The sequence below is a fragment of the Populus trichocarpa genome, chromosome 10 (genome assembly GCF_000002775.5).
Source record: "Populus trichocarpa isolate Nisqually-1 chromosome 10, P.trichocarpa_v4.1, whole genome shotgun sequence".
NCBI lineage: Eukaryota > Viridiplantae > Streptophyta > Magnoliopsida > Malpighiales > Salicaceae > Populus > Populus trichocarpa.
Window position 1 is genome coordinate 7,594,429 of NC_037294.2, and position 22,921 is coordinate 7,617,349.

The following is a 22,921-nucleotide window of genomic DNA, read 5'->3' on the forward strand; positions in this document are numbered from 1 at the left end:
CTAATAGGATCAATTTGTGATTTGGTTATTCCGAGTAAAACACGGTTTGCTTTGCTTTAGATTGACATGATTAACCTTCTTAACGTGGTTATAATCAAATTGAATTTAATAACTTTGGTTACAAAATTCATTAAATTCATTGTTTATGATGCCTGAAATCCCGATATCTGATCACATTAGCATTTTATTATCAATAACAAGAGGCATGTCCAGATGATGTTTTTTTGACATAATAATCACTGATCATCCCAAGATCATGTAATCACATTACCAAATCAGCAGTTTTCTAGATGCTGCTAATTTCTACGCATGGCAAATCAATATTTCCCTTGATCATGGCTGCCATGAGATGAGCATCCCTCTGCACCAAAGCCAGAAACCGCCATCCATACCTCATTGAAGCGCCCAGAGAGATGGTTGGAAGCATTATACTGGGCAATCGTGTAGGAACTCTTATTTTCCAAGGTTCCATTCCAGTGCTCATTTAGACTGGTCCCGAGAGCCTCTACTTCTTCACCAATGTTATCATCCCTGGCAAACCCAGAAAACTTTCTAATTGCAATGCATTTTGCTCTCCATTTCTCCAACTGCAAATCAAGTTCAGAATTCGGCTGTGGAGGGGTCCCTTCGTAATAAGCTGACAGGGACATCTTCACGAAGAACGAAGATCCATGTGGTGCCTCTGTGATGGTTGTTAGAACAGGAGCAGTCATGGCAAGCTGAGTAGAGTTGAGGTTTGCACCATGAATGTACTGATAAAGCCTGAGAATCATAAAGAAACTAAGAAAGAGCATACATACATAAAGTCTGATTTATTATAATGTAATCGGAAAGGAAACCTGTGAAAGCCAGCTTTGGTAGATTTCTGAAAAGAAGTTGCTTGGAGAACAGGAGCAGACATCCAAGAGATGTCTTTGTATAGTCTGATCTCAAAATCTGATTGCTGGTGTATCAGTGTATACTCCGGGGATTCAACTGCTTGACCAGAGAAAACAAGGTTGATAATAAAACTGAGGTGAAATGCTGTTAAGGCATAGTGGTATGGGGAAGGACTCTCCATTCCGTCTTCAACAAATTTCATCAACTTTGCACTAGCTTTTATGGACAAACCATGTCTTTGCTCGTAGTTATAAAATCCAACCCGACTCACGGTTCGCATTATAAATTCGAGTTATTGGTTGGGTAGTTCAAGACACAATATTTTATTTAAAAACAAAATAAAATAAAAAATTAAATAATTTCACACTAGGATTTTAATTAGATCAAATCTTATTCGATTTCATATAAAGCACAATCTTAACAAAGTTTTAGATTAATAAATTATTGAATTAACTCAAATCAGGTTTATATGTTTTTATTCTCGATCAATATTCACATGACATCAATTATATTTGTTTGTATTAGAAAAAAAGAGAAAATAATATATATAATTTTTGGAAAATGCAACAAGAATGATAGAGGCAGTCATCACATTTTTGTTTTTAATAAAAAAGGAAAACACAGATGGTGGTAGTTGCTACTTGCTATAATGCTTATGTTTAGTGCATTGGCACTATGCCCGACAAACACACACATTCAAATCTTGATGATCCTATGGAAGTGGCTATGATTCCATCAATAAAAGAAAACAAAAGAGCTACAATCTTCTTGTATTTTTTTTAAACTGTGGGTATTTAAATCACCTTCTATGTATCTCGACTAATTCCTTGATGTTCTGAAATTAATAACCATGTAAGTTTTTAGTGACCTTAAGATTTGTAGTACTCAAATCGATAACCTTTAAAAATAAATCTAAAATCTGATCAATTAAATTATACCTTTCAAACTTAGAGGTGCCATCTTTTGTTTCCCATTGATCTTCCAACCCCTGGTGTCCATATCCATGGAGACGGTTAAGGTGAGATATGGTAAGCAAAACAAAATTTTCATTTCTCCCTTGTTTTAAGTTACAGTGATAATGATATTTCGGATTAGTTTTCATATATTGAAATTAATTTATTTTTTTAATCAGTGTTTAAATAATTTTTTTATATTTTATTGGTGCATTAACAAGAAATTAATTTCTCGCATCCTCACCTATGATTTAACGTATCTTTTTTTTTATTACAATGATTCAATAATTTGCTTTAAATAGTATCTGAAAATACTTAATAGATTTGTAGTTTAGTGTTATTTTTATATAAAAGAAGCTGGGGTCTCCTATTCTTTTCTTTTTTTTTTAGAATTATGAAGGGATGACTTCTCTTTTTAATTTAAATGACAAAATTACTTTTACAAAGTTTATAAATTACCAAATACCAATAAATATCCGTGCTTATAATTATATTAAATCTACAGTTACTAGTCTTTCTAATTGAGCCGAGCTAATATAGTGATAAGAAATATGTATATAATTATAAAATTCTTATTAAATTAGTAAATTAATCCTCTTGAAAAAAAAATTTGATACCTTTTGTTTTTTAATTTAGATACTAAACATCTTATGTGAAGTTTATATTATTTTAAAGTTTTATAATTAAGAAAAATAGAACTATAAATCCATTCACAATACACAGCAAAGAAAGCATAACAAGGGTGCATTTTCTTTCATTTAGTGCTAAGAGAGTTGTCTAGGTCAAATATTCAGTCAAGGATATCAGGTGAAGAGTAGATTAACAATTCAAGTGCTCTGGATCATGTTTGAAATTGAGATTGGATTTATTTTTTTTTATTAAAATTTAACTTTTTTAATTTTATATTATATTTTTAGTGTTTTTCGATCGTTTTAATATGCTGATGTGAAAAATAAATTTTAAAAAATAAAATAAAAAATATTATTTTAATATATTTTTAAACAAAAAATACTTTGAAAGGCAATCTCTACTGCACTTCTCGAACCACCAATTCTCCCTCTCTCTTTCTCTTTTTTATCTATTTATTTATATTAACTTTATTAAAAAGGTGCTGTATTTTGAATCATGAATTATTCCTTGCGGCTCAACTTGTTTTTCAAACTTTTTTTACTTAAAAAAAAACTAATATATATATATTTTTTTATTTGAGCCATAGACGCACTTGGACTTGGAAACACTAGTGGTTGTTCCTGGCAGCTGCCCTTTTTTGCACACAGGAAAACGCCAACACTATCAACAATAAAAGAGCCACAGTGTATCACTATCGAATTTCGAATCATTCCGATTTAAATACTATATACCAAAGAATCGATTCTGTATTCCGAAAGAAAACGTCTAGGCGTGTTCTCAATAAGCTCTTGTTAACTTTTATTTATTTATTTATTAATATAAGTGTTCGGATCAACTTGCATGTAACTCGACTAATCTCACATGTCTTGAAATTAACAATTATATAAGCTTCCAATAGCCCTAAGATTTGTGAAACTCAAACTAATAATCTCTAAGAAGTAAACTCAGAGCATGACCAATTAAACTATACCCATTAGGGTTAGCTCTTGTCAACTTTAAATCATAGTATAGGTTATAATTTGGCAACTTTCCATTTGGATTATTTATACTAATCAAATCAAATGAAAAATAAAAAATAAAATTATAACATACACTGCTAATTTGATTAAATTGCTTGAGAATAAGAATTCGAGATTGAAGGAGGTGGGGAAAAAAAAAGGAGTAAATGGGAAGCTAATTATGTGTATTAGGTACACTAAAATTTTAATTATCATAAGCATAAAAAAGGGTTTAAATGGAAGCCTAAACACGAAGTGGGGAATTATGGCTCTAACATTGATGGGCTTTTAGCGGACTGGACTCTTGCCCGGCTCCATATGGCAACAGCGTTATCTCCAGTGGGCTTAATTTGGCCCCCCTGGCTGTAAAAGGCTTCTTGTCTTGTCTTGTCTTGTCTATGACTCTGTTCTGGTCATGAGCTGCTTCGTTCAAGTTTTATGTGGAATCATTATGTTGAGGGCTGGACCATTATAAGCGATTGTACTCCAATGCCATTTCAGTTGTTTATAATTTGAACCTGTAAAGAACTCGAAGACATTGTGACTTGATCTTTAGCAGTATTAGCAACATTAAACATGTAATAAAGAAGAAATTATGCAAGCTAGATTCTGTATTCACGTCACAGGTGTTAAAAATTGTTATTAACCCGCTTGGCTCGACTGGTTAATTAGGAACCGCTTCCCAGTATAGTATATAAAAATTGTTATCTTGCGATCTAGTCAAGATTTAGATTTGATTTTTTAATAAAATGAAATAACATCAATTTAATATTTTTTTTAAAATAATTAATTTAGATTAATTATCTTTTAATCTGTAAATCAAGCCCTTAAACCAGGTTTAATATCGGGTTGAGACGAGTTTATGCACGCAAGGTAATAAATGAATCAAAACACACCAACATGAAAATCCTCAAGTGTCTTCCCCATAGCAAGCAATTCTGGAAAGGCTTCCCATTCAGATGTACTTTGTCCGAGCAACATCATCATGATACACATGACCATTTTAAGGAGAGATGGACCATAAAAATGATACCTTAAGCAGCATGTTATGCTCACATTAACAAAGTACGAGTTGGTAGCAAATTAACTTAAACATGCATGCTACACCCACCCCCTTAAATCATAGTTTAGGCATTTACATGTCAATCGCTGTTCTTCGTGTGATTTTTAGCTAGGAAAGCTGCCCATGCTCCCTGGACAAAATGATTGCTTGGCCTCACTGTTCCATGCCTGGAAACCTTTGCCATCTTCCTTTCTTCACCTTTCAAAAACCTTTACTATTAAATACTCCTATGCTACACGCATTCAGAGAAACGATCGCCCAAATGAATCATGTATTCCTGCTCTGGTGTGTATACAAATCACAGTACTCGCAGAGGGGAAGATGTTAGGAGTTTTGACATATAAAAAAGGATATTGTCCAATGGTTCTGAGTTCATCATTACCAAAACCATTCTTTATCATGATATTCTATTCCGTCTCTTCTTTTCATATGGGTCCGAGTGGAATTCTCTTTATTTTCTTCTACCTTTTGGCTACTGTTCAAAAGCTAGATGCTTTGATGCTATTCTTTTGTAAGGGATAATGAAACCTATATGCATGTATCATCAAATACAGGCCCTAATTTCTAACATCATGCGTGTTTATTTTTATTATTATTTACTTTCTCAAATCTTTAGTGATCAGGTATACCATTTCATATTTTTTATTCCATCAATAAGAAACATTACATTTTCGGATCAACTTTATACATCGATTAAAATCAAGGTTTTCTTTTCAAGTTATTTTAAGAACACCAAATAAGTATTTTTTTTCTTCTAAATACTGATTTAAAAATATAAACTTGGAAAAATAAACCGAAGGGTCTGACCAGAATAAGCGGCCCATGTAAATTAAGTCAAGGAACTATGGTTCTGATAATGATTACAAGGAACAGGCTGGTATAATTCCTATCCTACGGGAGAGAGTTGAATGTGAAGACCAGCAGATCAGCCCACTCGAAGTGGAATTGAACCTTACATTCTCTTTCACATACATTTCTTATCTGCTCATCTTTTTCGAGGTTTCTAGAGTGTGTGTGTGTGTATCCATTGTCCAGTCCTAAAAAGCTCACCTTTGTTTCCTTGTGGGGTTTATCGCTCGATCACGCACATGAATTTGTCTTGGTCAGACTTTCTCTAAGCCATTAACAATGTCATGTCCTGGTCAACTGGCTTTTGAATATCGCTAGTGCTAGCTAGCTAAATTGCTTGATCGACCAAGCTTTTCAGCATTGCACCAGATGACATAAGCCTTTGCAGATTTTTCCAAAACATGTTTTCTCTAAGATTGAAGACGTCCTCAAAATTACCATAAATAAGATCAGAAGATTGCAGAGATCATAAGAGAGATTATAAGGGATTTTAATTTCATATCATATGTAATTCATGATAGGGACACGATCTGGCTACAGGGGCTGATCGTCAAGAGAAGCATACGTGTGTGGAGGACCTGGTTCTGCCGACAAAAATTCCGGCTACAACCGCATGCATCATCATCAGAATTACTGTTCCATGCAATAACATTAAACCCATGAACAATGAACAATGTTGACCCATTACAAATCCTCTGACGTGACCTTTCATGTCATTCGACTCATCTTCTAGAGTCAATGCAACCATCCAAGAACTTTGCTTCCACTCTCAAGTGTCAAATTAGAATTTATCGAAAAAGAAATGTCAATTCGCAACATTCATACTTGTGGCCCTTTCTCTACGGGTGTGGCCCTCAAGCCAAATTAATGGCTTCGAGTAGGAGACACCATGATTACAGATAGGTATGTCTCCAATCACAATTCAATGGTATGGAGTACGCTAAATTAGTGCCGTTCGGCCCCTCTAATAAAAAATCATCTCCAAGTTTTCAATGGATCAGAAGGTTGATTAATCACTTGCGTGCTTAGACAAGAAACTTCGGCTAAACTTTTTCTTCGACTAAAAACAGTGCGCTCCTTGCTCGACATTAGAAACTCCCAGGTGCCTAGGTGAGGACCCGAGGGAAGCAACAATTGACTGAGCGAGCTTGTATAAATTTCAGGTCAATAGTCAAAGTAGCCACACTTCCTAAATTTCCTCAATTTGGTGTTTTTTATTGTCATCTTTTTGCCATACCAACGCCAGCCTTTCCTCCTCTCAAGATGACGAAAAAAGAAAACACTGAATCCCGTACATGTAGATTCTACCAGGAAGCAGTTTGTCTCTCTGTATTATCAATACATACTGCTATACAGGGAGTGAAATAATTAAAAGGAACGTGAATGACGAATTTGTGACGAGCAAATGTTTCGAAAGGGAAAAAAAATGTGTAAGTGCTTTGGCATGTGAAAAGCCTTCGGTGGCTGTACTTGTTATAGCAGTCTTTCCTGTTATATTACCGGTCGGCGGTCTCTCCCTTTAAAATTAACTTGCCATGCAAATTAACAATATCACGCCTGGTTAAGAATCGAGGGGCAAGTTTAAAGAGATAAATTATCAAGAGGGTGTTTGTTTTGTATAAATTTTTTTATAAAAAATATATATTTTTTAATTTTATTTTCTTGTCTCTGGTCTACGTAGACATTTTATAAAGAAATTGATCATTGTATAACATTCTATAGTCAATTTATAAATTTTAGTTCATTTTTCAAAGGAATATATATTTTTAATATATAAAATTTCACAATAAACAATAATCAACATAAAATACCAGCTAAACCTTCAAAATTACGTTGTCAAGCCAAACAACATCATATGCTTGGAGATCGTATCCTGGTCCGTGGTTGAAAATTCAAAGTTAAGTACTTTCATAAGATGAAAAAATTAAAAGTTAAATTAAATTTTCACCGGATAAAATTTTTATCTATCAAGTTATCTAGGTTTAATTATGTTAATTTTCATTTAATTTTTTTAACTCAATCTACCTATCCGACCCGACCAGGTAGGTAGGGTTTGATTATTATAACAACATGGTTTTATATATGTTCGGTGTAAGCGCATTATGCAAGCTCAGCTGCACACCACACGCATGGCCTGGTCATTTGATGACTAGCTAGCTTGTTCCCCTCTCTCTCTCTCTCTCTCTCTCTCTCTCTCTCTCTCTCTATATATATATATATATATATATATATATATATATATATATATATATATGGTTTTTGAAATTTGTGTTCACATTAGCATTGCGGCAGGTCATCTAATTATGAACACCAAAACTTTTTTTTTTCTCTCTGTAAAACTTCCCTTGCTTCGAGTTCCCCTCAAAAAGGAAATTGCATAATTATCAGCTTGAATGATCACATCAAAGCAAAACTGTTTTGTTTTGGTTTTTATCGATGATATTGATCTAAAGGATTTAATTTGAACTATATACAACAAGGATAGCCCTTCTAGCTACTTCATTGAAGAAATTTATGTGTTAACTTGCACATAACTATATATTAAACTAAACTCTTATGAGTAAATTAATTCTATTTAAAAAAAAAATCACAATGCCAAAAAATAAATAAAAAAAGGTAAAAACTAATTTTAAAAAGCAGAAATCTCAATTTAACCTCTAACGTATGATTTGATTATCATAATAAATTAATTAAATCAAAAGATTTGATATTTAATTAATAATGAGATATATAACACATTTAAGATTAGATTAAGGTTTTCCCTTTTAAAATTTAAAATTTAAACTAATTAACGTTTTGTTTGGAAACGTGGTTGAAACCACGTTCCCTTAAATTTTAAAATTTGTTTTTATTAAAAATTATTTTTTTTATGTTTTCAGATTATTTTGATATACTGATTTTTAAAATAATTTTTTAAAAATAAAAAAAAATCATTTTAATTTAGTATTTTAAACCGTAATCTTATTACAATTTAAAAAATATGTCTTAAATATTAAAATACAATTTTCAATCTTTCACTCTCCATGTCAAGTCGAGAGTCACTCTGCCTTTTTCCAAAGATTATATTTACCAAGTTTTGTCAAAAGAATATAGTTGTCTCTCCAGTCATTTGGAGACCACCGTCTGATGCCGCTGCTTTAGTGTTGGGTTGACCATCAATGGAGCGACAGGATGACAGCTGCTAATGATATGGCAAACTTGTAGGGGATCACCGACATTTTTTATGCATCAGGGGACCATGCCTGTCCTAGTTATACTCCATATGCTCCGGGTTTATTAGCGATTTTGAGACCAACTTCTCTTTTTTTTTCTTTGGTTACACAGTAAGAAGAGACTGTTTGGTAATATGGCAGGAACTGAGGTGCAGCCAAACCGTAATATATATTTGTTTGGTTATGTTTAAAATATGGGTTGAAATTAGTGGGACCCATCATTATAGTTGCCGAACCTGTGGTTAGCAAAAAGCTGGCAACACCTGCTTCTAACCAGCAGCAACCTCAACTTTTATCATCCACCAACACTGTCAAAAATTTTTAGTATAACTCCTAAAAAAAAAACTGTTGGATAATTAATTACTCCTTTCCCAGCAAATCAATTCAAACGACCTCATCCACTGTCAAAAAAATATAGTATTGCAAATTATAATTTTGTGATTAATATATATAAAGAAGAATGCCTGAAATTAGACTCATTTTATCAATTTTTTTTAACCACAATCCTATTCCGTTCAACCAAGTTTTTATAAATGTTACAAAACATTTTTTTGTCAAATTTTTTTTCATTAACAATAGTGAAAAATAACTTTAAACCAGTTTATATATATATATATATATATATATATATATATATATATATATATATATATATATCTCAAAACTAAATTTTTTGTTATTAAATTTTGTATGTGATGACATTGCACATAATTTAATGGAATAATAAAACATATTTGATATCAATATTATTTATTTCATGATGTAATAACAATAGTTAAATCTACAATATTTAAATTAAAAATCATTAATATTAATATATATATTTTTTAATTATTTTATAACCTCAATTTGAAAAGCATTTTTTAACCAAACACATTAAACTACTTTTTGTTCAACCTCAATTTTAACCACAGTTTTAACCAAACATATATTTTTTCAAACCAACCTCAACTAAAAGTACTTTTTATAAAACAACTTTTTTAAAATCACAACCACAACAGCAACCTCAATACCAAACACACCCGAAGTTAACGAATGCTTTTAGCTTTTAAGTACTACGCGGTTAATATTTTGGGATAGGAAAAGAAAAAGAAAAAGAAAGATAGGACAGATAAGATAGAAAAAAAAATTGAAGATAAAATTAAAAAAAATTGAAGATAAAATTTTGTTCGACGATAATATATAAGATAGAGTGATTATCTATATTATATTTGGTTATTATATAAAAAATAAAATAAAATATAAAAAAATTTATTTTATTATCAAACTCACATATTTAAGAAAATTATTAGATATTTTTTTTTTTACTTTAGTTTATATTGAGTGTTAAAATTAATGATATTATAAGAACTCTAATTATAAAATCAAGACTGACTTGACGGGTTGACCCATAGCCTAGATTTGTCCGAGTTTAAAAAAATAAAAAAAAATTGACTCGATTGACCTGGTCAAAAACTCATGTCAACCTAGGATAAAACATGGGTCAAAGACCCGTTGATTTTTTTGGAAAAAAAAATCAAAACAAGATTGCTATGATTATTTTAAAAACAAATTAGGCCAGCCAGGTTGACCATCCCTGGTGGGGTTTTAAAATTATAATAATTATTATTTGTATCCATACATTGACTTAAGTCAACTCGTGTTGACCCTCAAGTTGAGTTTTAATACTATAATAATAACATTTTTTATCCTTACATTCACTCGAGTTGACCCTCCTAATACGTGACCCGAGCTTTGTCCCGATTTGACCCCTAAATCATGTTTAAAACTATGATAATAATCATATTTTATTTTATGTTAACCCAGGTTGACATTTCTAACACGTGACCCAGACCTTACTCCAGATCGACTCTCAAGTCGAGTTTTAAAACTATGATAATAAGCACTTTTATTCTTACATTGACTTGGGTCAACAGTCAACCTTACTCATGACCTGAGTCTTTTCCTAAGTCGACCCCCAAATCAGATTTTAAAACTATAATAATAAATATTTTTATTCTTACGTTGATTTAGGTCAATCAGAGCCTCGACTAGTGACTCGAGATTTGCCCAGATCAGCCCTGAAGTTAGGTTTTAAAACTATAATAATAATAATTTTTATTTTTACATGTCTTAGTTGAACAATTTTGGAATTAATAGTTTTTTACAAGGATATTTTAGGAATAAAAAATAAAAAATATTGTCTCCAAACACATATCCTCTTTACATCTCATGTTTTGGAAGTACTGAAATTCACTCCAAAATTATTTTAGAGACAAATTTATTTTTATATCTCTATCTTTATATCTTCAACCAAGTATATTTTATATATCCACTATCTCTGTCCATTCTGTCTAGAACAATAATCAAATGTTACCTTAGAAAACTATTATTTTTACTTATAAAGTGCATAATAAAATAACTAATTTAACCTTATATGCAAAAGTACTTTGGCTAGAGGAGGGGTGTTTTTGTCTTATCATTTTTATTTGCAAGGTAAAAATATCTCTTTACCCATGAGTTTTAATTTTTTATGCCTTGGATCTAAGGGTATTTTGGTTATTGTACTATTGGTTTTTTTTTTTTTTGTAATTGGGTAACGTGAGGGTTAGTTTTGTCTTTAAATAAATTAAAGGGATGTACGTTCTAGGCACGCGTTAGCCGCTCCATCATCTTTGGACGGCGTATGCGGTTGATTTCGACGACAAAAAATATCATTCTAAGGTGTCATTAGAATCGTCTTAATGTATCCTTCATATATAAATAGCGCATGTAGAAAACAAAGCTTCGATTTGACTTTGGTGGCCATTTCTATTTTTTCTTCTTCTTTCCCTTTCTCTCCCTCGATTCTTGCACCCTACCGTACAATTCCTCAAATCGGCACCATAGCTTCTCTTTATTTTTCATTTTGTCTCTAATCTTTAGGTTGATATTTGTTTTATTTTAAATAACTTATGAAAATCTAAATTTGTTTCAATTTCATCCTCATTTGATTTTTTTTTTACTTCTATTTGTTTATTATTTAGTCCCTGATCTTTTGGTAGATATTTTTTGTATTTGAAATAACTTATGAAAATTAATTTTTTTTAAAATTTCATCCTCATTTGATTTTATAAATTTGTCTTATTTAGTCCACATTCTTTTAATTGTTATTTATGCCAAATGAGATAATTTCTATAGTGTACTGTTTTAACGATTCCACCCTCAATCATTTTTTTCCTATCAGATTTCATTTTGATTTTTTTGATTTTTTTTTTGCTTTGCTAAAAATTTTTGTTGTGTTTTTTTTTACACTCATTTCATTCTTCAATATTAAGTTAATTTAGATTTGAGTTTCTTGGTTAATCTTATTTTAGAATTTCATATATTTCAGTTTGGAAAATTAACCAAACTTAAGGACGTTCGCTAGGGGTTGCCTTTTCTTTTTATTATTCTTTTAAGCTAATTTTTTTAAGATTTTATTATTTGATATTTAGTTTATTAGAGAATAAGCTCTGTGTTATTTTTATATATGTTTTTTACATCTTTTTTTTTTTATTTGGTTGGGTTATCTAGAGTCTTTTATGTTTTGTTCTTTGTTAAATATATTTTTTTCAAAATGTTTTTAATTAAATAGAATTGATTGATTGGATATAGACAAATACTCATTTCACTGTGTTTTGTTCAATTTGTTTTTACAGGGCATTACTCTAGCAAACCATGCAGTCTCTTTCGATGTCGTTTTGTATCCTTTTGCAGTGGAGTTTAAACCAACTCAGCAAGCTCTTTTGGTTGCAGGCGATGTCCATGGTCAAGTAGCGGTGGGTTTGCTATGATCTTTTCTTTCTTCTCCTTACAGGTATAATATCGATGATTCATTTTTTGTTTATCATTTCCAAGTGTTTTTTTATGATTCCTTTTTCTATTGTTACCTTCGATTTAAATCATATTATTAAATTAACTGATCTTATTGGATATAGTCAAGTTAATGACTCGAGTATCGAGTTCTTCTTGATTATTTCAAAACACTATCGGCTCGCGACATAGCGTGAGTTCCCAGTATAGTATATACTAAAAGGAAACACAGTTTTACTATAGAAATAGCACAATTGAAATTTTCTCCAATTTTTTCACCATAGCGGTGGCAAATTTGTTTTTTTTTTTAAAAAAAAAGTTTTTGTTATATTATTTTTTCTCTTTATACTTCGTAATTTTATCATTTTACACTTGGCCTATTCATCACCATTTTTTTCTTATCTTTATTGTTTTGTAATATTTTTTTAGTTTTTCCCCTTTTTTTCTTCACATTTTTTTGGAAAAAATATTATTTTTTATTCTTTACACTTGAAATATTTATCACTCTACACTTAGCATATTTATACAATTCTTCTTTGTTTTTATCTTCATTCTTTAGTAATTTTTTCTTTTTTTTTCCTTACACTTTTTGTTTTTGAAAAATTATTATACAAAGATAAAGGAAATAGTGTCTCAGCATAGCAATTGCAACATTGTCTTATTTTTCTACTACATTAAAAATGAACTTGAGATATTACATGTCTTTATTACCGTATCTGATCTTTACTATATTTTATTATATGTAAACATCAATTTTTTTATTCACAATTATATTTTTTACTCTCTGTAAAAAAAATATCAATAACACCTACACATTAATTTATTTGCGTTAGAAAAAAAAATTTATTCGACCTGCAGCTAAATGAGTCAAATAGACGTGTTAATATTTTCTTTTTATATTTATTGACACAAATAATTTTTAATTTAATTAATTAAATACATGTATAGGCATTTTAATTTATAATTAAAATTTTTATTGTGAAAAACTTTTTTTTTTCAAAACGTATTATATTATCTAATAGTTTGATATAATAGTTTGGTTAAATAAAATATTATTTAGTAGAGTAATAATTCTAACCTATCAATCCTAAATCCGCCCCTAATGACAGCTAAAAAAATCATTAGAAAGAGGAAAGATTGAGGTTTACGAGAAAATAAATAAATAAATAAATAAAATGGTGGGACTAAGCAGCAATAGCAATAGGTCGCAATGATTCGGTTTCAGTCTTTAAAATAAATCACTAATTTTCATATAGAACAGAACTACGTCCTAATCTCCAAATTCTTGTCTCCGGCAGTACGTCTTGGCTTAATTCAAGTATAATTAATAATAATCCACTGCCACTCGAACATCACAACCCACACTCATTATAAGATGCCTTGCTCACAGCTTTCAAATACTATATCGATACCCCTCGCTTGGCACTGTTGTTCTGCCATGTTTTCAAAATTTTTTATTTTTTTTAGTTTTAAATTAATTTTTTAATGTTTTATCATGTACTAATATTAAAACTAAAAAAAATATTATATTAATAAATTTCAAATAAAAATTAATTTAAAAAATAACTTATACAACAATATCAAACACGTTTTCTCAAAATCCTGTCAACGACAAGGCATGGGTTATATTTTATGGTCTTTTTCACAATATTGATGAATTATGATTTTTTAACAGCATTTAATCTGATAAGTAGAGTTTTTTAATTTCTTAAAATATGATTTTTCTTTAAATTAAATATGTAAACAAATATTTTATTATCATAAATCAATGAAAGAACATGTGACATTATCATATTTTATGGTCTCTAGAACTTCTAAAGGTCTCACAATTTAAACGTTATATATATAGATAGATTGTTATAATTAATTAAAATGAAGTAAATTTGATAATTTAATTAAGGAAGATAAAGTATGAGGTAATTAGATAAATTATGTAGAACTGTTTATATAGTACATGCACGAACACACGCCCTAGTTCATGTTACTTGGCATTGAAGGCATCCCTAGATAATTGGTGACATTTTTTAATTTACTATAATGTTTATAATAAGTTGTTTAATATATAGTTGAAATAAAATTTAGAACTATTTAGCTAGGGATTTTTTCACCAGAAAGCCCGTTAGGTCTTAAGCCAAAGAATAAAAGTCGAATAAAGTGAATTCACTAAAATGCTGTTTGGTAATGTAGCTGCGGGTGAGGTTCACCCGCAACCACACATTTTAATGTTTGGTAAAGGAAACAAAATTGATTTTGCTTGGTAGAGCCCACTAATTTTTGCTGCCCAGCCGCAGGATTGGAGAAGCAGCATTTTGCTGCTTCTCGTGGTTATTTTTAGGAACAATGGAGTCATGCTCCACTGTCGCAATGTTCAGTTTTTTTTTTTTTGAAAAACCAATGAGAAAAGTTTAGTTTTTTTTCCCCCGAAAAACCAGTGCAGTTAATCATGAACAATATTTTTTTTGTTTTTTTTAAAAAAATTAGTTTAAGGTTAATTAAATTTACTCGTACTGTAATGAAATTGTAATTTTTTTAAAAAAAATTGTGTTTTAATCGAAAAACTAGTATTTAATATTATTTAATAACACTACATAAATTAGAAAGATATCGCATGATGACGTAACATTTATGGAATTTGATCGCAATTCCAATAATAAAGATATCACAATCTTTATTATTTAATAACACTACATAAATTAAAAAATTCAGTTTTTATTATTGCGCGCTTAAAAAACCATGGAAAATATAGTCCTTGTTGGATAGATTTCGTATGTAATGACATTGCACATAGTTTAATGGAATAATAAAAAATATTTGATATTAATATTATTTATTTCATGATGTAATAACAGTAGTTAAATCTACAATATTTAAATTAAAAATTATTAATATATATATATATATATATGTATTAATTATTTTATAACTTCAATTTGAAAAATATTTTTTTAACCAAACACATTTAAACTATTGTTTCTTCAATCTCAATTTCAACCAAAGTTTTAATCAAATATCTATTTTTTCAAACCAACCTCAACTTAAAATATTTTTTATAAAATATTTTTTTTAAAAATCACAACCACAACAGCTGATTAGAAAGGTATTTAAAAAAGGAAGCTGCTAGGTCACAACCACTAAATCATGCCTAGTTGTGTATTTAGCTAGGTAGGGTTTCAAATTGTACGTGGTTGGAGTAGATTTATAATGTGTTTGATAATATATTAATATAAATTTTTTTTCTAAATTTAATTTTAAATTTTTAATATTAACACATTAAAATTATTAGAAATTATTTAAAAATTATTAATTTAATGCTGTTTAAAAAAAAATATAATTTTAAAAAAATTATCATATTAATATTAAACAAGCTAATACTTTAAATTTTGATCTTAACATAGACTAGGCGGCGAGGTTTTTTTCTAAGTATATGTTAATGTAAGGGCGTAATGTTTTCGATCAAATATATGGTTAGCCTATCAATAACCTAATATCATGATTAAAAAAAAAAAAAAGCTAGTTTGCATTTCCATTCCTAAAATCATCATTTTTTATTGTTAGTTAAAAGCGAGCTATTAGTTGTTGGTTTTTTAGATGATGTTTGGAAATATTGTTGCGGTTGTTTTTATAAATACTTTTCGTGCCGAAATGTATTAAAATAATATATATTTTTTATTTTTTAAAAAATATTTTTGAGATCAGCGCATCAAAACAATCTAAAACACATAAAAAATTTAATTTTTAACAAAAAAAAATTAAATTTTTGAGGAATGAAATTTGCACCGCGTTTCCTAAAGCTCTTTTAATATTATAATGAAGAAACACCTATTGGCAGCCATCTGTGAATTTAATTTGTTATCAAAATTATCCAAACCTAGAAAATTAAGGATAAAACGAGATTTAGGTTGATGGAATTAGTAGGTTAACTCTGTTCTGTTAAATAACGGAAATTAATTAAATTGGAGTATCGTAAAAACAGAGTTGCTGACACAAAGAACATCTAGGGAAGTGAGAAAGAGAAACACATCAAAGCAAAGAACCTTGAAAACGCAGAGTCAAGTGTAATTTTAATAATTTGAAGTGAGAAAGGGAAGGATCTATCCTCAAAACCAAAGTAAAGAATAACAGAACTCAGTAACCCCTATAAAATTAACACAAAAGCTAAAGTTTCAGTACTTGTACAGGAGGCTGGAAACATACCCTCTCCCTCTCTCCTTTCCAATTTAGTACTATATTTACAAAAAAAAAAGGAAAAACTAAGCATGATTTCATCACTTCTCAGTATTTATAACTCAACGACCAGATGGGCAAAACTTTAAGAAAACCCATCCCAACAGTGTGTTGTTATTTTAATCAGCTCGTGCTTAGAAACTCAAGGTGTCAGACACATAAAACCAAGGTGGAGTTTTAGAAGCTGCGAGGACGAGAGGATAGAGAGGGAGAGAGAGATAAGAAACACAGATAAAGAGAGGAGAGAAGCCTTAGTTTTGTTATTTTTGGGGGTTCAAGAGCTTTGGAAATGGTGAGAAATTGAATGCGGTTGCTTAGAGTGGTGATTATGTGCTGGATGGATACAAGAACTAGGAATAGACGGGGTTATTTTGATCACAGAAGAAGACAGCATCAATGTACACAACAAACAAATACTACAACGACTGCAGATTTGGCAAAAGAAACAAGACAGGGAAATTTCTCAAACATGGCTTCTAGTTGGTGTTATAAGAAGATGTCACCAATCATTTCAGTTTTTTTATGCTTTCTTCTTGTTGCTTCTTCAAATATCTGTCCTGTTTTCTCCTCGGAAACCCGCAGTGGCCATGCAACCAACCAAACTTTCCGACCCCAAGAAGAGCTACAAAAGTTGAAGATTATAAGAGAGCGTCTTGATAAGATTAACAAGCCCGCTGTCAAGTCAATTCAGGCATTCGACTCTTGTCCCTAATACTATATAACCCCATTTGACTTCATTTCCCCTGTTTCTGTTCTGTTCTTGGAGGTTTAACATGTAGTTGTTTGGTTCTTGTTTGTCACTGCAGAGTCCTGATGGTGATCTTATAGACTGTGTTTTGTCCCATCTGCAACCAGCTTTTGATCACCCTCAACTGAAAGGACAAAAACCGTTGGTACTTGAATTATAGCGTACTACTTCATACATTTCGAATTCTTCTTGATAAAATTCTTGCTTTCAAGCTGGACTAATACATGATGTTTTGTATTTAATTTTTTGCAGGAGCCTCCAGAGAGACCTAAAGGTCATGATCCATCAAGCATGGTAACGGAGAATTTTCAATCGTGGGGTTTGTCTGGTGAATCATGCCCAGAAGGGACAGTTCCTATCAGAAGAACAACTGAACAAGACATGCTAAGAGCAAGCTCCGTTCGAAGATTTGGCAGAAAACTAAGAAGGCATGTTAGAAGAGACACTAACAGCAATGGCCATGAGGTTAGTATGCAAATAAGAATTACTCACATTAGAAGAGGAGAAACAAAACATGTATTTTCTTTCTTTTCTTTTCCCTTCCTTTCCTGTTGGTTAAGCCTTGATGAACTCAACAACACAAAAGAAAGTGGTCAAACAAAATGGTGAAGGTCCGTCAGACCTGCTGTCTGTCTATTCTTTTTTCATGTTGCTTTTTCTGAAGGCAACCATCGTATTAGAAACACAAAGAAAGATTAAGAGCTTAAGAGAAACAAAAAAACTGCTTTTTGGAATTCTTAAAGCCTTCAGATTTATTAAAACAAAGGGAATTCCTCCCTTATTGTTCTTTTTTTCTTTTCATGTTTAAATGGTGATATGCAATTTGATTTGATGTAAGATTTGATATATAATATCCAATTATATGTAATCTGCATGCGTTTCCCATCATGAGAAAAAAAGGAATTCTGGCTGCTGGCTGTTCTTTTATTCTACCATGAAAGAAAAGAAAAAACATAATCAGATTTCTATTCATAGAATTCAGACTTTCACCGTTTTACTTCACTTTTTTTGAACTAAATCGTTTTTGGTCAATGAGCTCTCTTTTGACTCTATGTACGAACTATGAACTAATATTGCCTAGAAGATCTCTGTGAATTAACCTGACAGACCCACCAAATTCAAAGAAAAAGAAAAGAGAACACATATAATCTAGCTATTCAGATTCATGCATGGTACCATCAAGTATATAAGGTTATTAAACCTTAAGGGCCACTGATATTATTATCTTGAAAAGGACTGTAGGCTTAACACTTGAAGTTTCCAGCGTATATTTATTGTCCTTTGCTTTCAAACTGTTGGGTTACAGCATGCGGTTGGATATGTGACCGGCGATCAGTATTATGGAGCAAAAGCCAGCATAAATGTGTGGGCACCCAGGGTTTCTAACCAATATGAATTCAGCTTGTCACAAATGTGGGTCATTTCTGGTTCATTTGGCGATGATCTCAATACCATTGAAGCTGGCTGGCAGGTATAATAAAGAACTGATCTCCCACGACAAGTGCTTAACTTTTCAAGAAATCTACTAGCAATAAATTACTCTATTTCTTAATTATTTTCATTTTTTCTTCAATAACCAAGTCTTTACCTTTGCATATGTTCATCACACACATGACTTATGAATATTGTATTCACATTCAAATAATTTCACATCTTGTATTCACTTATGACTTATAGAAACACCGTAGATTTTGAAACAGACTGCTTAACATCTTGTATTCACATTCAAAGCAGTTCTCAGAACTCAACCACCTCTCAACTCCATTATTGTTTTTTGATGTAGCCATTGCATTAAATATTTATCTGCAGGTTAGCCCAGAACTATACGGGGACAACTATCCACGGTTCTTTACATACTGGACTGTGAGTATATGCTATAAAACTTGGCTTCTTCTCCTCTCTCCATCTACTCCTACCTTCAACTGTAACATTAATCATGACGACTTTGTAACTAATACCTTAATTTCTAACTACAGACTGACGCTTATCAAGCGACTGGATGCTACAACTTGCTATGCTCAGGCTTTGTTCAAACCAACAGTAGAATTGCTATTGGGGCTGCTATCTCTCCAACATCTTCCTACAGTGGAGGGCAGTTCGATATTAGCTTATTGGTTTGGAAGGTAAAATTAAATTCTTTGTTTTTTCCCCTTCCAGATATGAAACTAGTCACTTGTATCCTTATATAGAGAAATTAGAGTAAAGAAGAATAAAATTCTTACAAGAGAATAAAGATTAGCGTGCCATTTATGTGATGCGTGGATTGTAATCTAGCATCCGCTGCCAAGATAATTTTAGACCCACAATTTATTAAAAAAAAATCAGAAAAATTCAGTGATGGGTGATCTTAATTAGATTTTAAACCATCCAGTGCGATTACTTTTAACTTTGATGTAAAAAGGTTTTGCAAAAGAAACTCCGTTGGTCTCCGATCGGATGGTCAATGATGGACCCTAGCTACTAGGAGACAATATTATCAAATACCACTGACTTTATAACATAATGCAGCTCTAACATACATGGGCCAAAATTGGCGTGCACTCGTAACTTCAAACAGTGTCTGTAATTCCCTTCTGCTTTTTCTGCTTTATTAGATTCTCTTCTTTTCCTTAGTAAAAGAGCTAGCTTCCTGACGCATGACCCCCTCTATACGCTCTCTTTTTATACTTTATCATCAGTATTTTTACCTTTTTTTTTTCTTATAATTTCTTACATAATTGTTTAACAACCTGGCTTAGTGAGTAAGAAAAATAGAAAATCATCATGTTTTTGGTCCCTAGCAGAAACTGGATTTCCTTCTTTTACACCCTATTTTTTACAAGGAGCATTTTTATAATTCTTGTGTGATGTCAAAGAAACATTAACAACGATTTAAATTCACTTTTGTGTAGGATCCGAAGCATGGAAATTGGTGGCTAGAATTCGGAAATGGGGTTCTAGTAGGGTATTGGCCATCATTTTTGTTCACTCACCTAAGGGATCATGCAAGCATGGTACAATTTGGTGGAGAGATTGTTAACTCTAGGCCATCAGGATTCCACACTTCTACACAAATGGGAAGTGGCCACTTTGCGGGAGAAGGTTTTGGAAAAGCCTCGTATTTTAGAAATTTGCAGGTTGTTGATTGGGACAATAACTTAATTCCATTGTCAAATCTAAGGGTATTGGCTGATCATCCGAATTGCTATGATATACAAGGAGGTATTAATAGAGTTTGGGGTAATTATTTTTACTATGGAGGACCTGGAAGAAATGTGCGATGTCCCTAAGGGATTAATGGTATAGGGTGGGATTTTTTTTCTTCTTTTTTTCCTATTTTTTCTTGTTGGGTGATATGGGTTTCATCTCGAGATCACTCAGTCGGTTTGGGCTATTCTTATATTTATCTCCTTGTTAATCCAAATTGTTTTGCCTTTCTTCTCAGCTAACAGTCATTAGGCGATTTATCAAGTATACCTCCTCTAGGTACTGATGTAAATGTGGGGAAAAAAACAAAAGAACAAGAAATATTAGTGAATATACTATGGTTTGTGATCAATTTTAGTCCCCTCTATTGTCTTTGTACTCAAGATTTTGATCAGGAATGTAGAGAGTGGCAACTTTGTACTTGTCTGTAACATGAAGTAGGAGCATTCAATTCAACGACTGGACCACTCTCAAATGGAGATAGCTAACCACTGTCTCAACAGGTTCATAAATCCTGCACATGAGATCATGGGTCCTCCGAAAATAACATTAACCTTTCTTATTTGGTGGGGCTTCATCAGTGGAAACCGAGAGATTGCTTCTTTCAGGCACACAAGTTAATTATCGCTACCTTCCTTGACACTGCTCATTTTGATGGGCTATGCTTGGAATCTTGAAATCTACATCTTCTGTTTCTGCTGCTCTTACCCTGATAGAGATAATAATCTAACGAGGGTCAAATTCCTTGACATTCAGTGGATAAAATATATAAAAATAATTTATCCTACTTAAAGCTCACGCCAGCTAACAATTAATAGCGATTTGTCGACCCATTCATCCATTATTTCTTGTGTATTATGCTCCCACAAGAACACTTGATTTATTAGATGCACATACATAATTACTAGCATGTATGATTTGTCAACAATCTTTCTCTTGAAGTTTACGTTACCTGACCTCTCAATGCTAATTATTCTGTTATCACTTCGTGTAAAAGAAGAAGAAAGAAAGAAAGCTAGTGATCAAAGATATCAACACTATCATGCAAATAAGATTTGCATTGATATAAAATATAGCCAGGCTATTACAAGATTCTGTCATTATACTTATGCATGTGGAACTAGATTGTCTTATACTTTCGGTATTCTTTTCTCAAGGATCAAGGCTCATCGTACATAATGTTTCCTCTTGAGAAGCCAAGTGCACTATAATCAATTGCAGTCTTGCTTTACTCCATGCTTTTTTCATTGGCTTCGTGTAAGATTTCCGGGACTGAATCTTTCTTTAACTCCACAGATCACATAGAAGTCTGCCGGCCGATATGGGATCGGTGGATTCTATCAATTTGTAGTCTATAAAGATGGGCGAAGGGAAATTAATTTCTTATATAGTACATAAGCTATAATTTCAACCATGCTCTTACAACCTTTATCCCACATTCGACTAATAAATTATTATTCAAAAAGCTGACTTATTTTGTTTTTTAGTCACACAATTGTTTTTGTCGTCGTTCTACTCTTACAATCCCTTGCATATATAATGGATAGTAGTAATAATCCATAATAGTAATCAAACTGGCATAAGCTCATATTTAATGTCTGTATTTGTAATCAACATCAAATAACCACGAGGAAGATACACGGACTAAATTTTCCAGGTAAGGAAAGAATAAAAAAAGTGCTACAAAAATTTATAGTTTTTTTTTTTTGTCAGAAAATAACATAAATTATATATTAAAATTTAAATAACATAAATTATATATTAAAATTTTACTTAACAGTTTAAAATTTTGAGTTAAGATGGTTCTATTTAAATAATCAAAAGTTCAAATTTTACTATTAAAATTCTATTTGATAAAAATTAAGTACAAAATAATATAAGTTTATACAAGTTTCAAGTTCAAATGATTTTCAGTTGATGAAGTATGTTACAAAATAATTTAAATTATATTTTAATTAAAAGATTACCTAACAATTAAAATTTTTAAATTAAAATTTTTTAAATTAAAATGATTCTTTACCTTTACAAACAGGAAAAAGATTTCCCACAATAACTTGGAGTTACCATACCTTTAAAGTTTGGATAAATGTTGAATGAATGTACTCTCCACTTTGAAGATCTTGAATTCGAATTGAAGGGATGGGCCGGGTGATATTTTTTCTCTTTTTTTGCAATCGAGTGTATTTGTATGGGTGCATGTCAATTCTCTCTCACAATCGTGTGTATTTTCTTGGGTGCTCGTACCATTATAACTCCAACTAATAGGTGACTAAACTTAATGTTATGTACATCAATCAATAAACTCATTTAAAGATCTTGTTTCATTTCAATTTCAGTAATGAAGTTTCACGACTTTTTTAACATTC

At 31.1% G+C, this 22,921-nt stretch overlaps 2 protein-coding genes across 2 annotated transcripts; one reads left to right on the forward strand and one right to left on the reverse strand.

The window, feature by feature from the left end:
- Window positions 1-166: 166 nt before the first annotated feature.
- On the reverse strand, window positions 167-1,125 carry LOC7460765 (uncharacterized). The gene is made up of 2 exons (XM_002314570.4): window positions 840-1,125; window positions 167-762 (listed from the first exon to the last, which is right to left on the reverse strand). Exons 1-2 carry the CDS (start codon window positions 1,079-1,081, stop codon window positions 318-320), a joined length of 687 nt encoding a protein of 228 aa, XP_002314606.2. The 5' UTR covers window positions 1,082-1,125; the 3' UTR covers window positions 167-317.
- Window positions 1,126-16,572: 15,447 nt separating this feature from the next.
- On the forward strand, window positions 16,573-20,907 carry LOC7460764 (uncharacterized). The gene is made up of 7 exons (XM_024609532.2): window positions 16,573-17,312; window positions 17,428-17,514; window positions 17,622-17,834; window positions 18,676-18,840; window positions 19,179-19,232; window positions 19,346-19,492; window positions 20,261-20,907. Exons 1-7 carry the CDS (start codon window positions 16,926-16,928, stop codon window positions 20,636-20,638), a joined length of 1,431 nt encoding a protein of 476 aa, XP_024465300.2. The 5' UTR covers window positions 16,573-16,925; the 3' UTR covers window positions 20,639-20,907.
- Window positions 20,908-22,921: the final 2,014 nt, after the last annotated feature.

Excerpts from the sequence above, each read along its gene's own strand:
- LOC7460765 (XM_002314570.4), bottom strand. The coding sequence starts at position 1,081 with ATGAAATTTGTTGAAGACGGAATGGAGAGTCCTTCCCCATACCACTAT. Across the intron at positions 763-839 it reads ACCAAAGCTGGCTTTCACAG|GCTTTATCAGTACATTCATG; the intron begins GTTTCCTTTCCG and ends TATGATTCTCAG.
- LOC7460764 (XM_024609532.2), top strand. The coding sequence starts at position 16,926 with ATGCGGTTGCTTAGAGTGGTGATTATGTGCTGGATGGATACAAGAACT. Across the intron at positions 17,313-17,427 it reads CCGCTGTCAAGTCAATTCAG|AGTCCTGATGGTGATCTTAT; the intron begins GCATTCGACTCT and ends TTGTCACTGCAG. Across the intron at positions 17,835-18,675 it reads CTAACAGCAATGGCCATGAG|CATGCGGTTGGATATGTGAC; the intron begins GTTAGTATGCAA and ends GTTGGGTTACAG.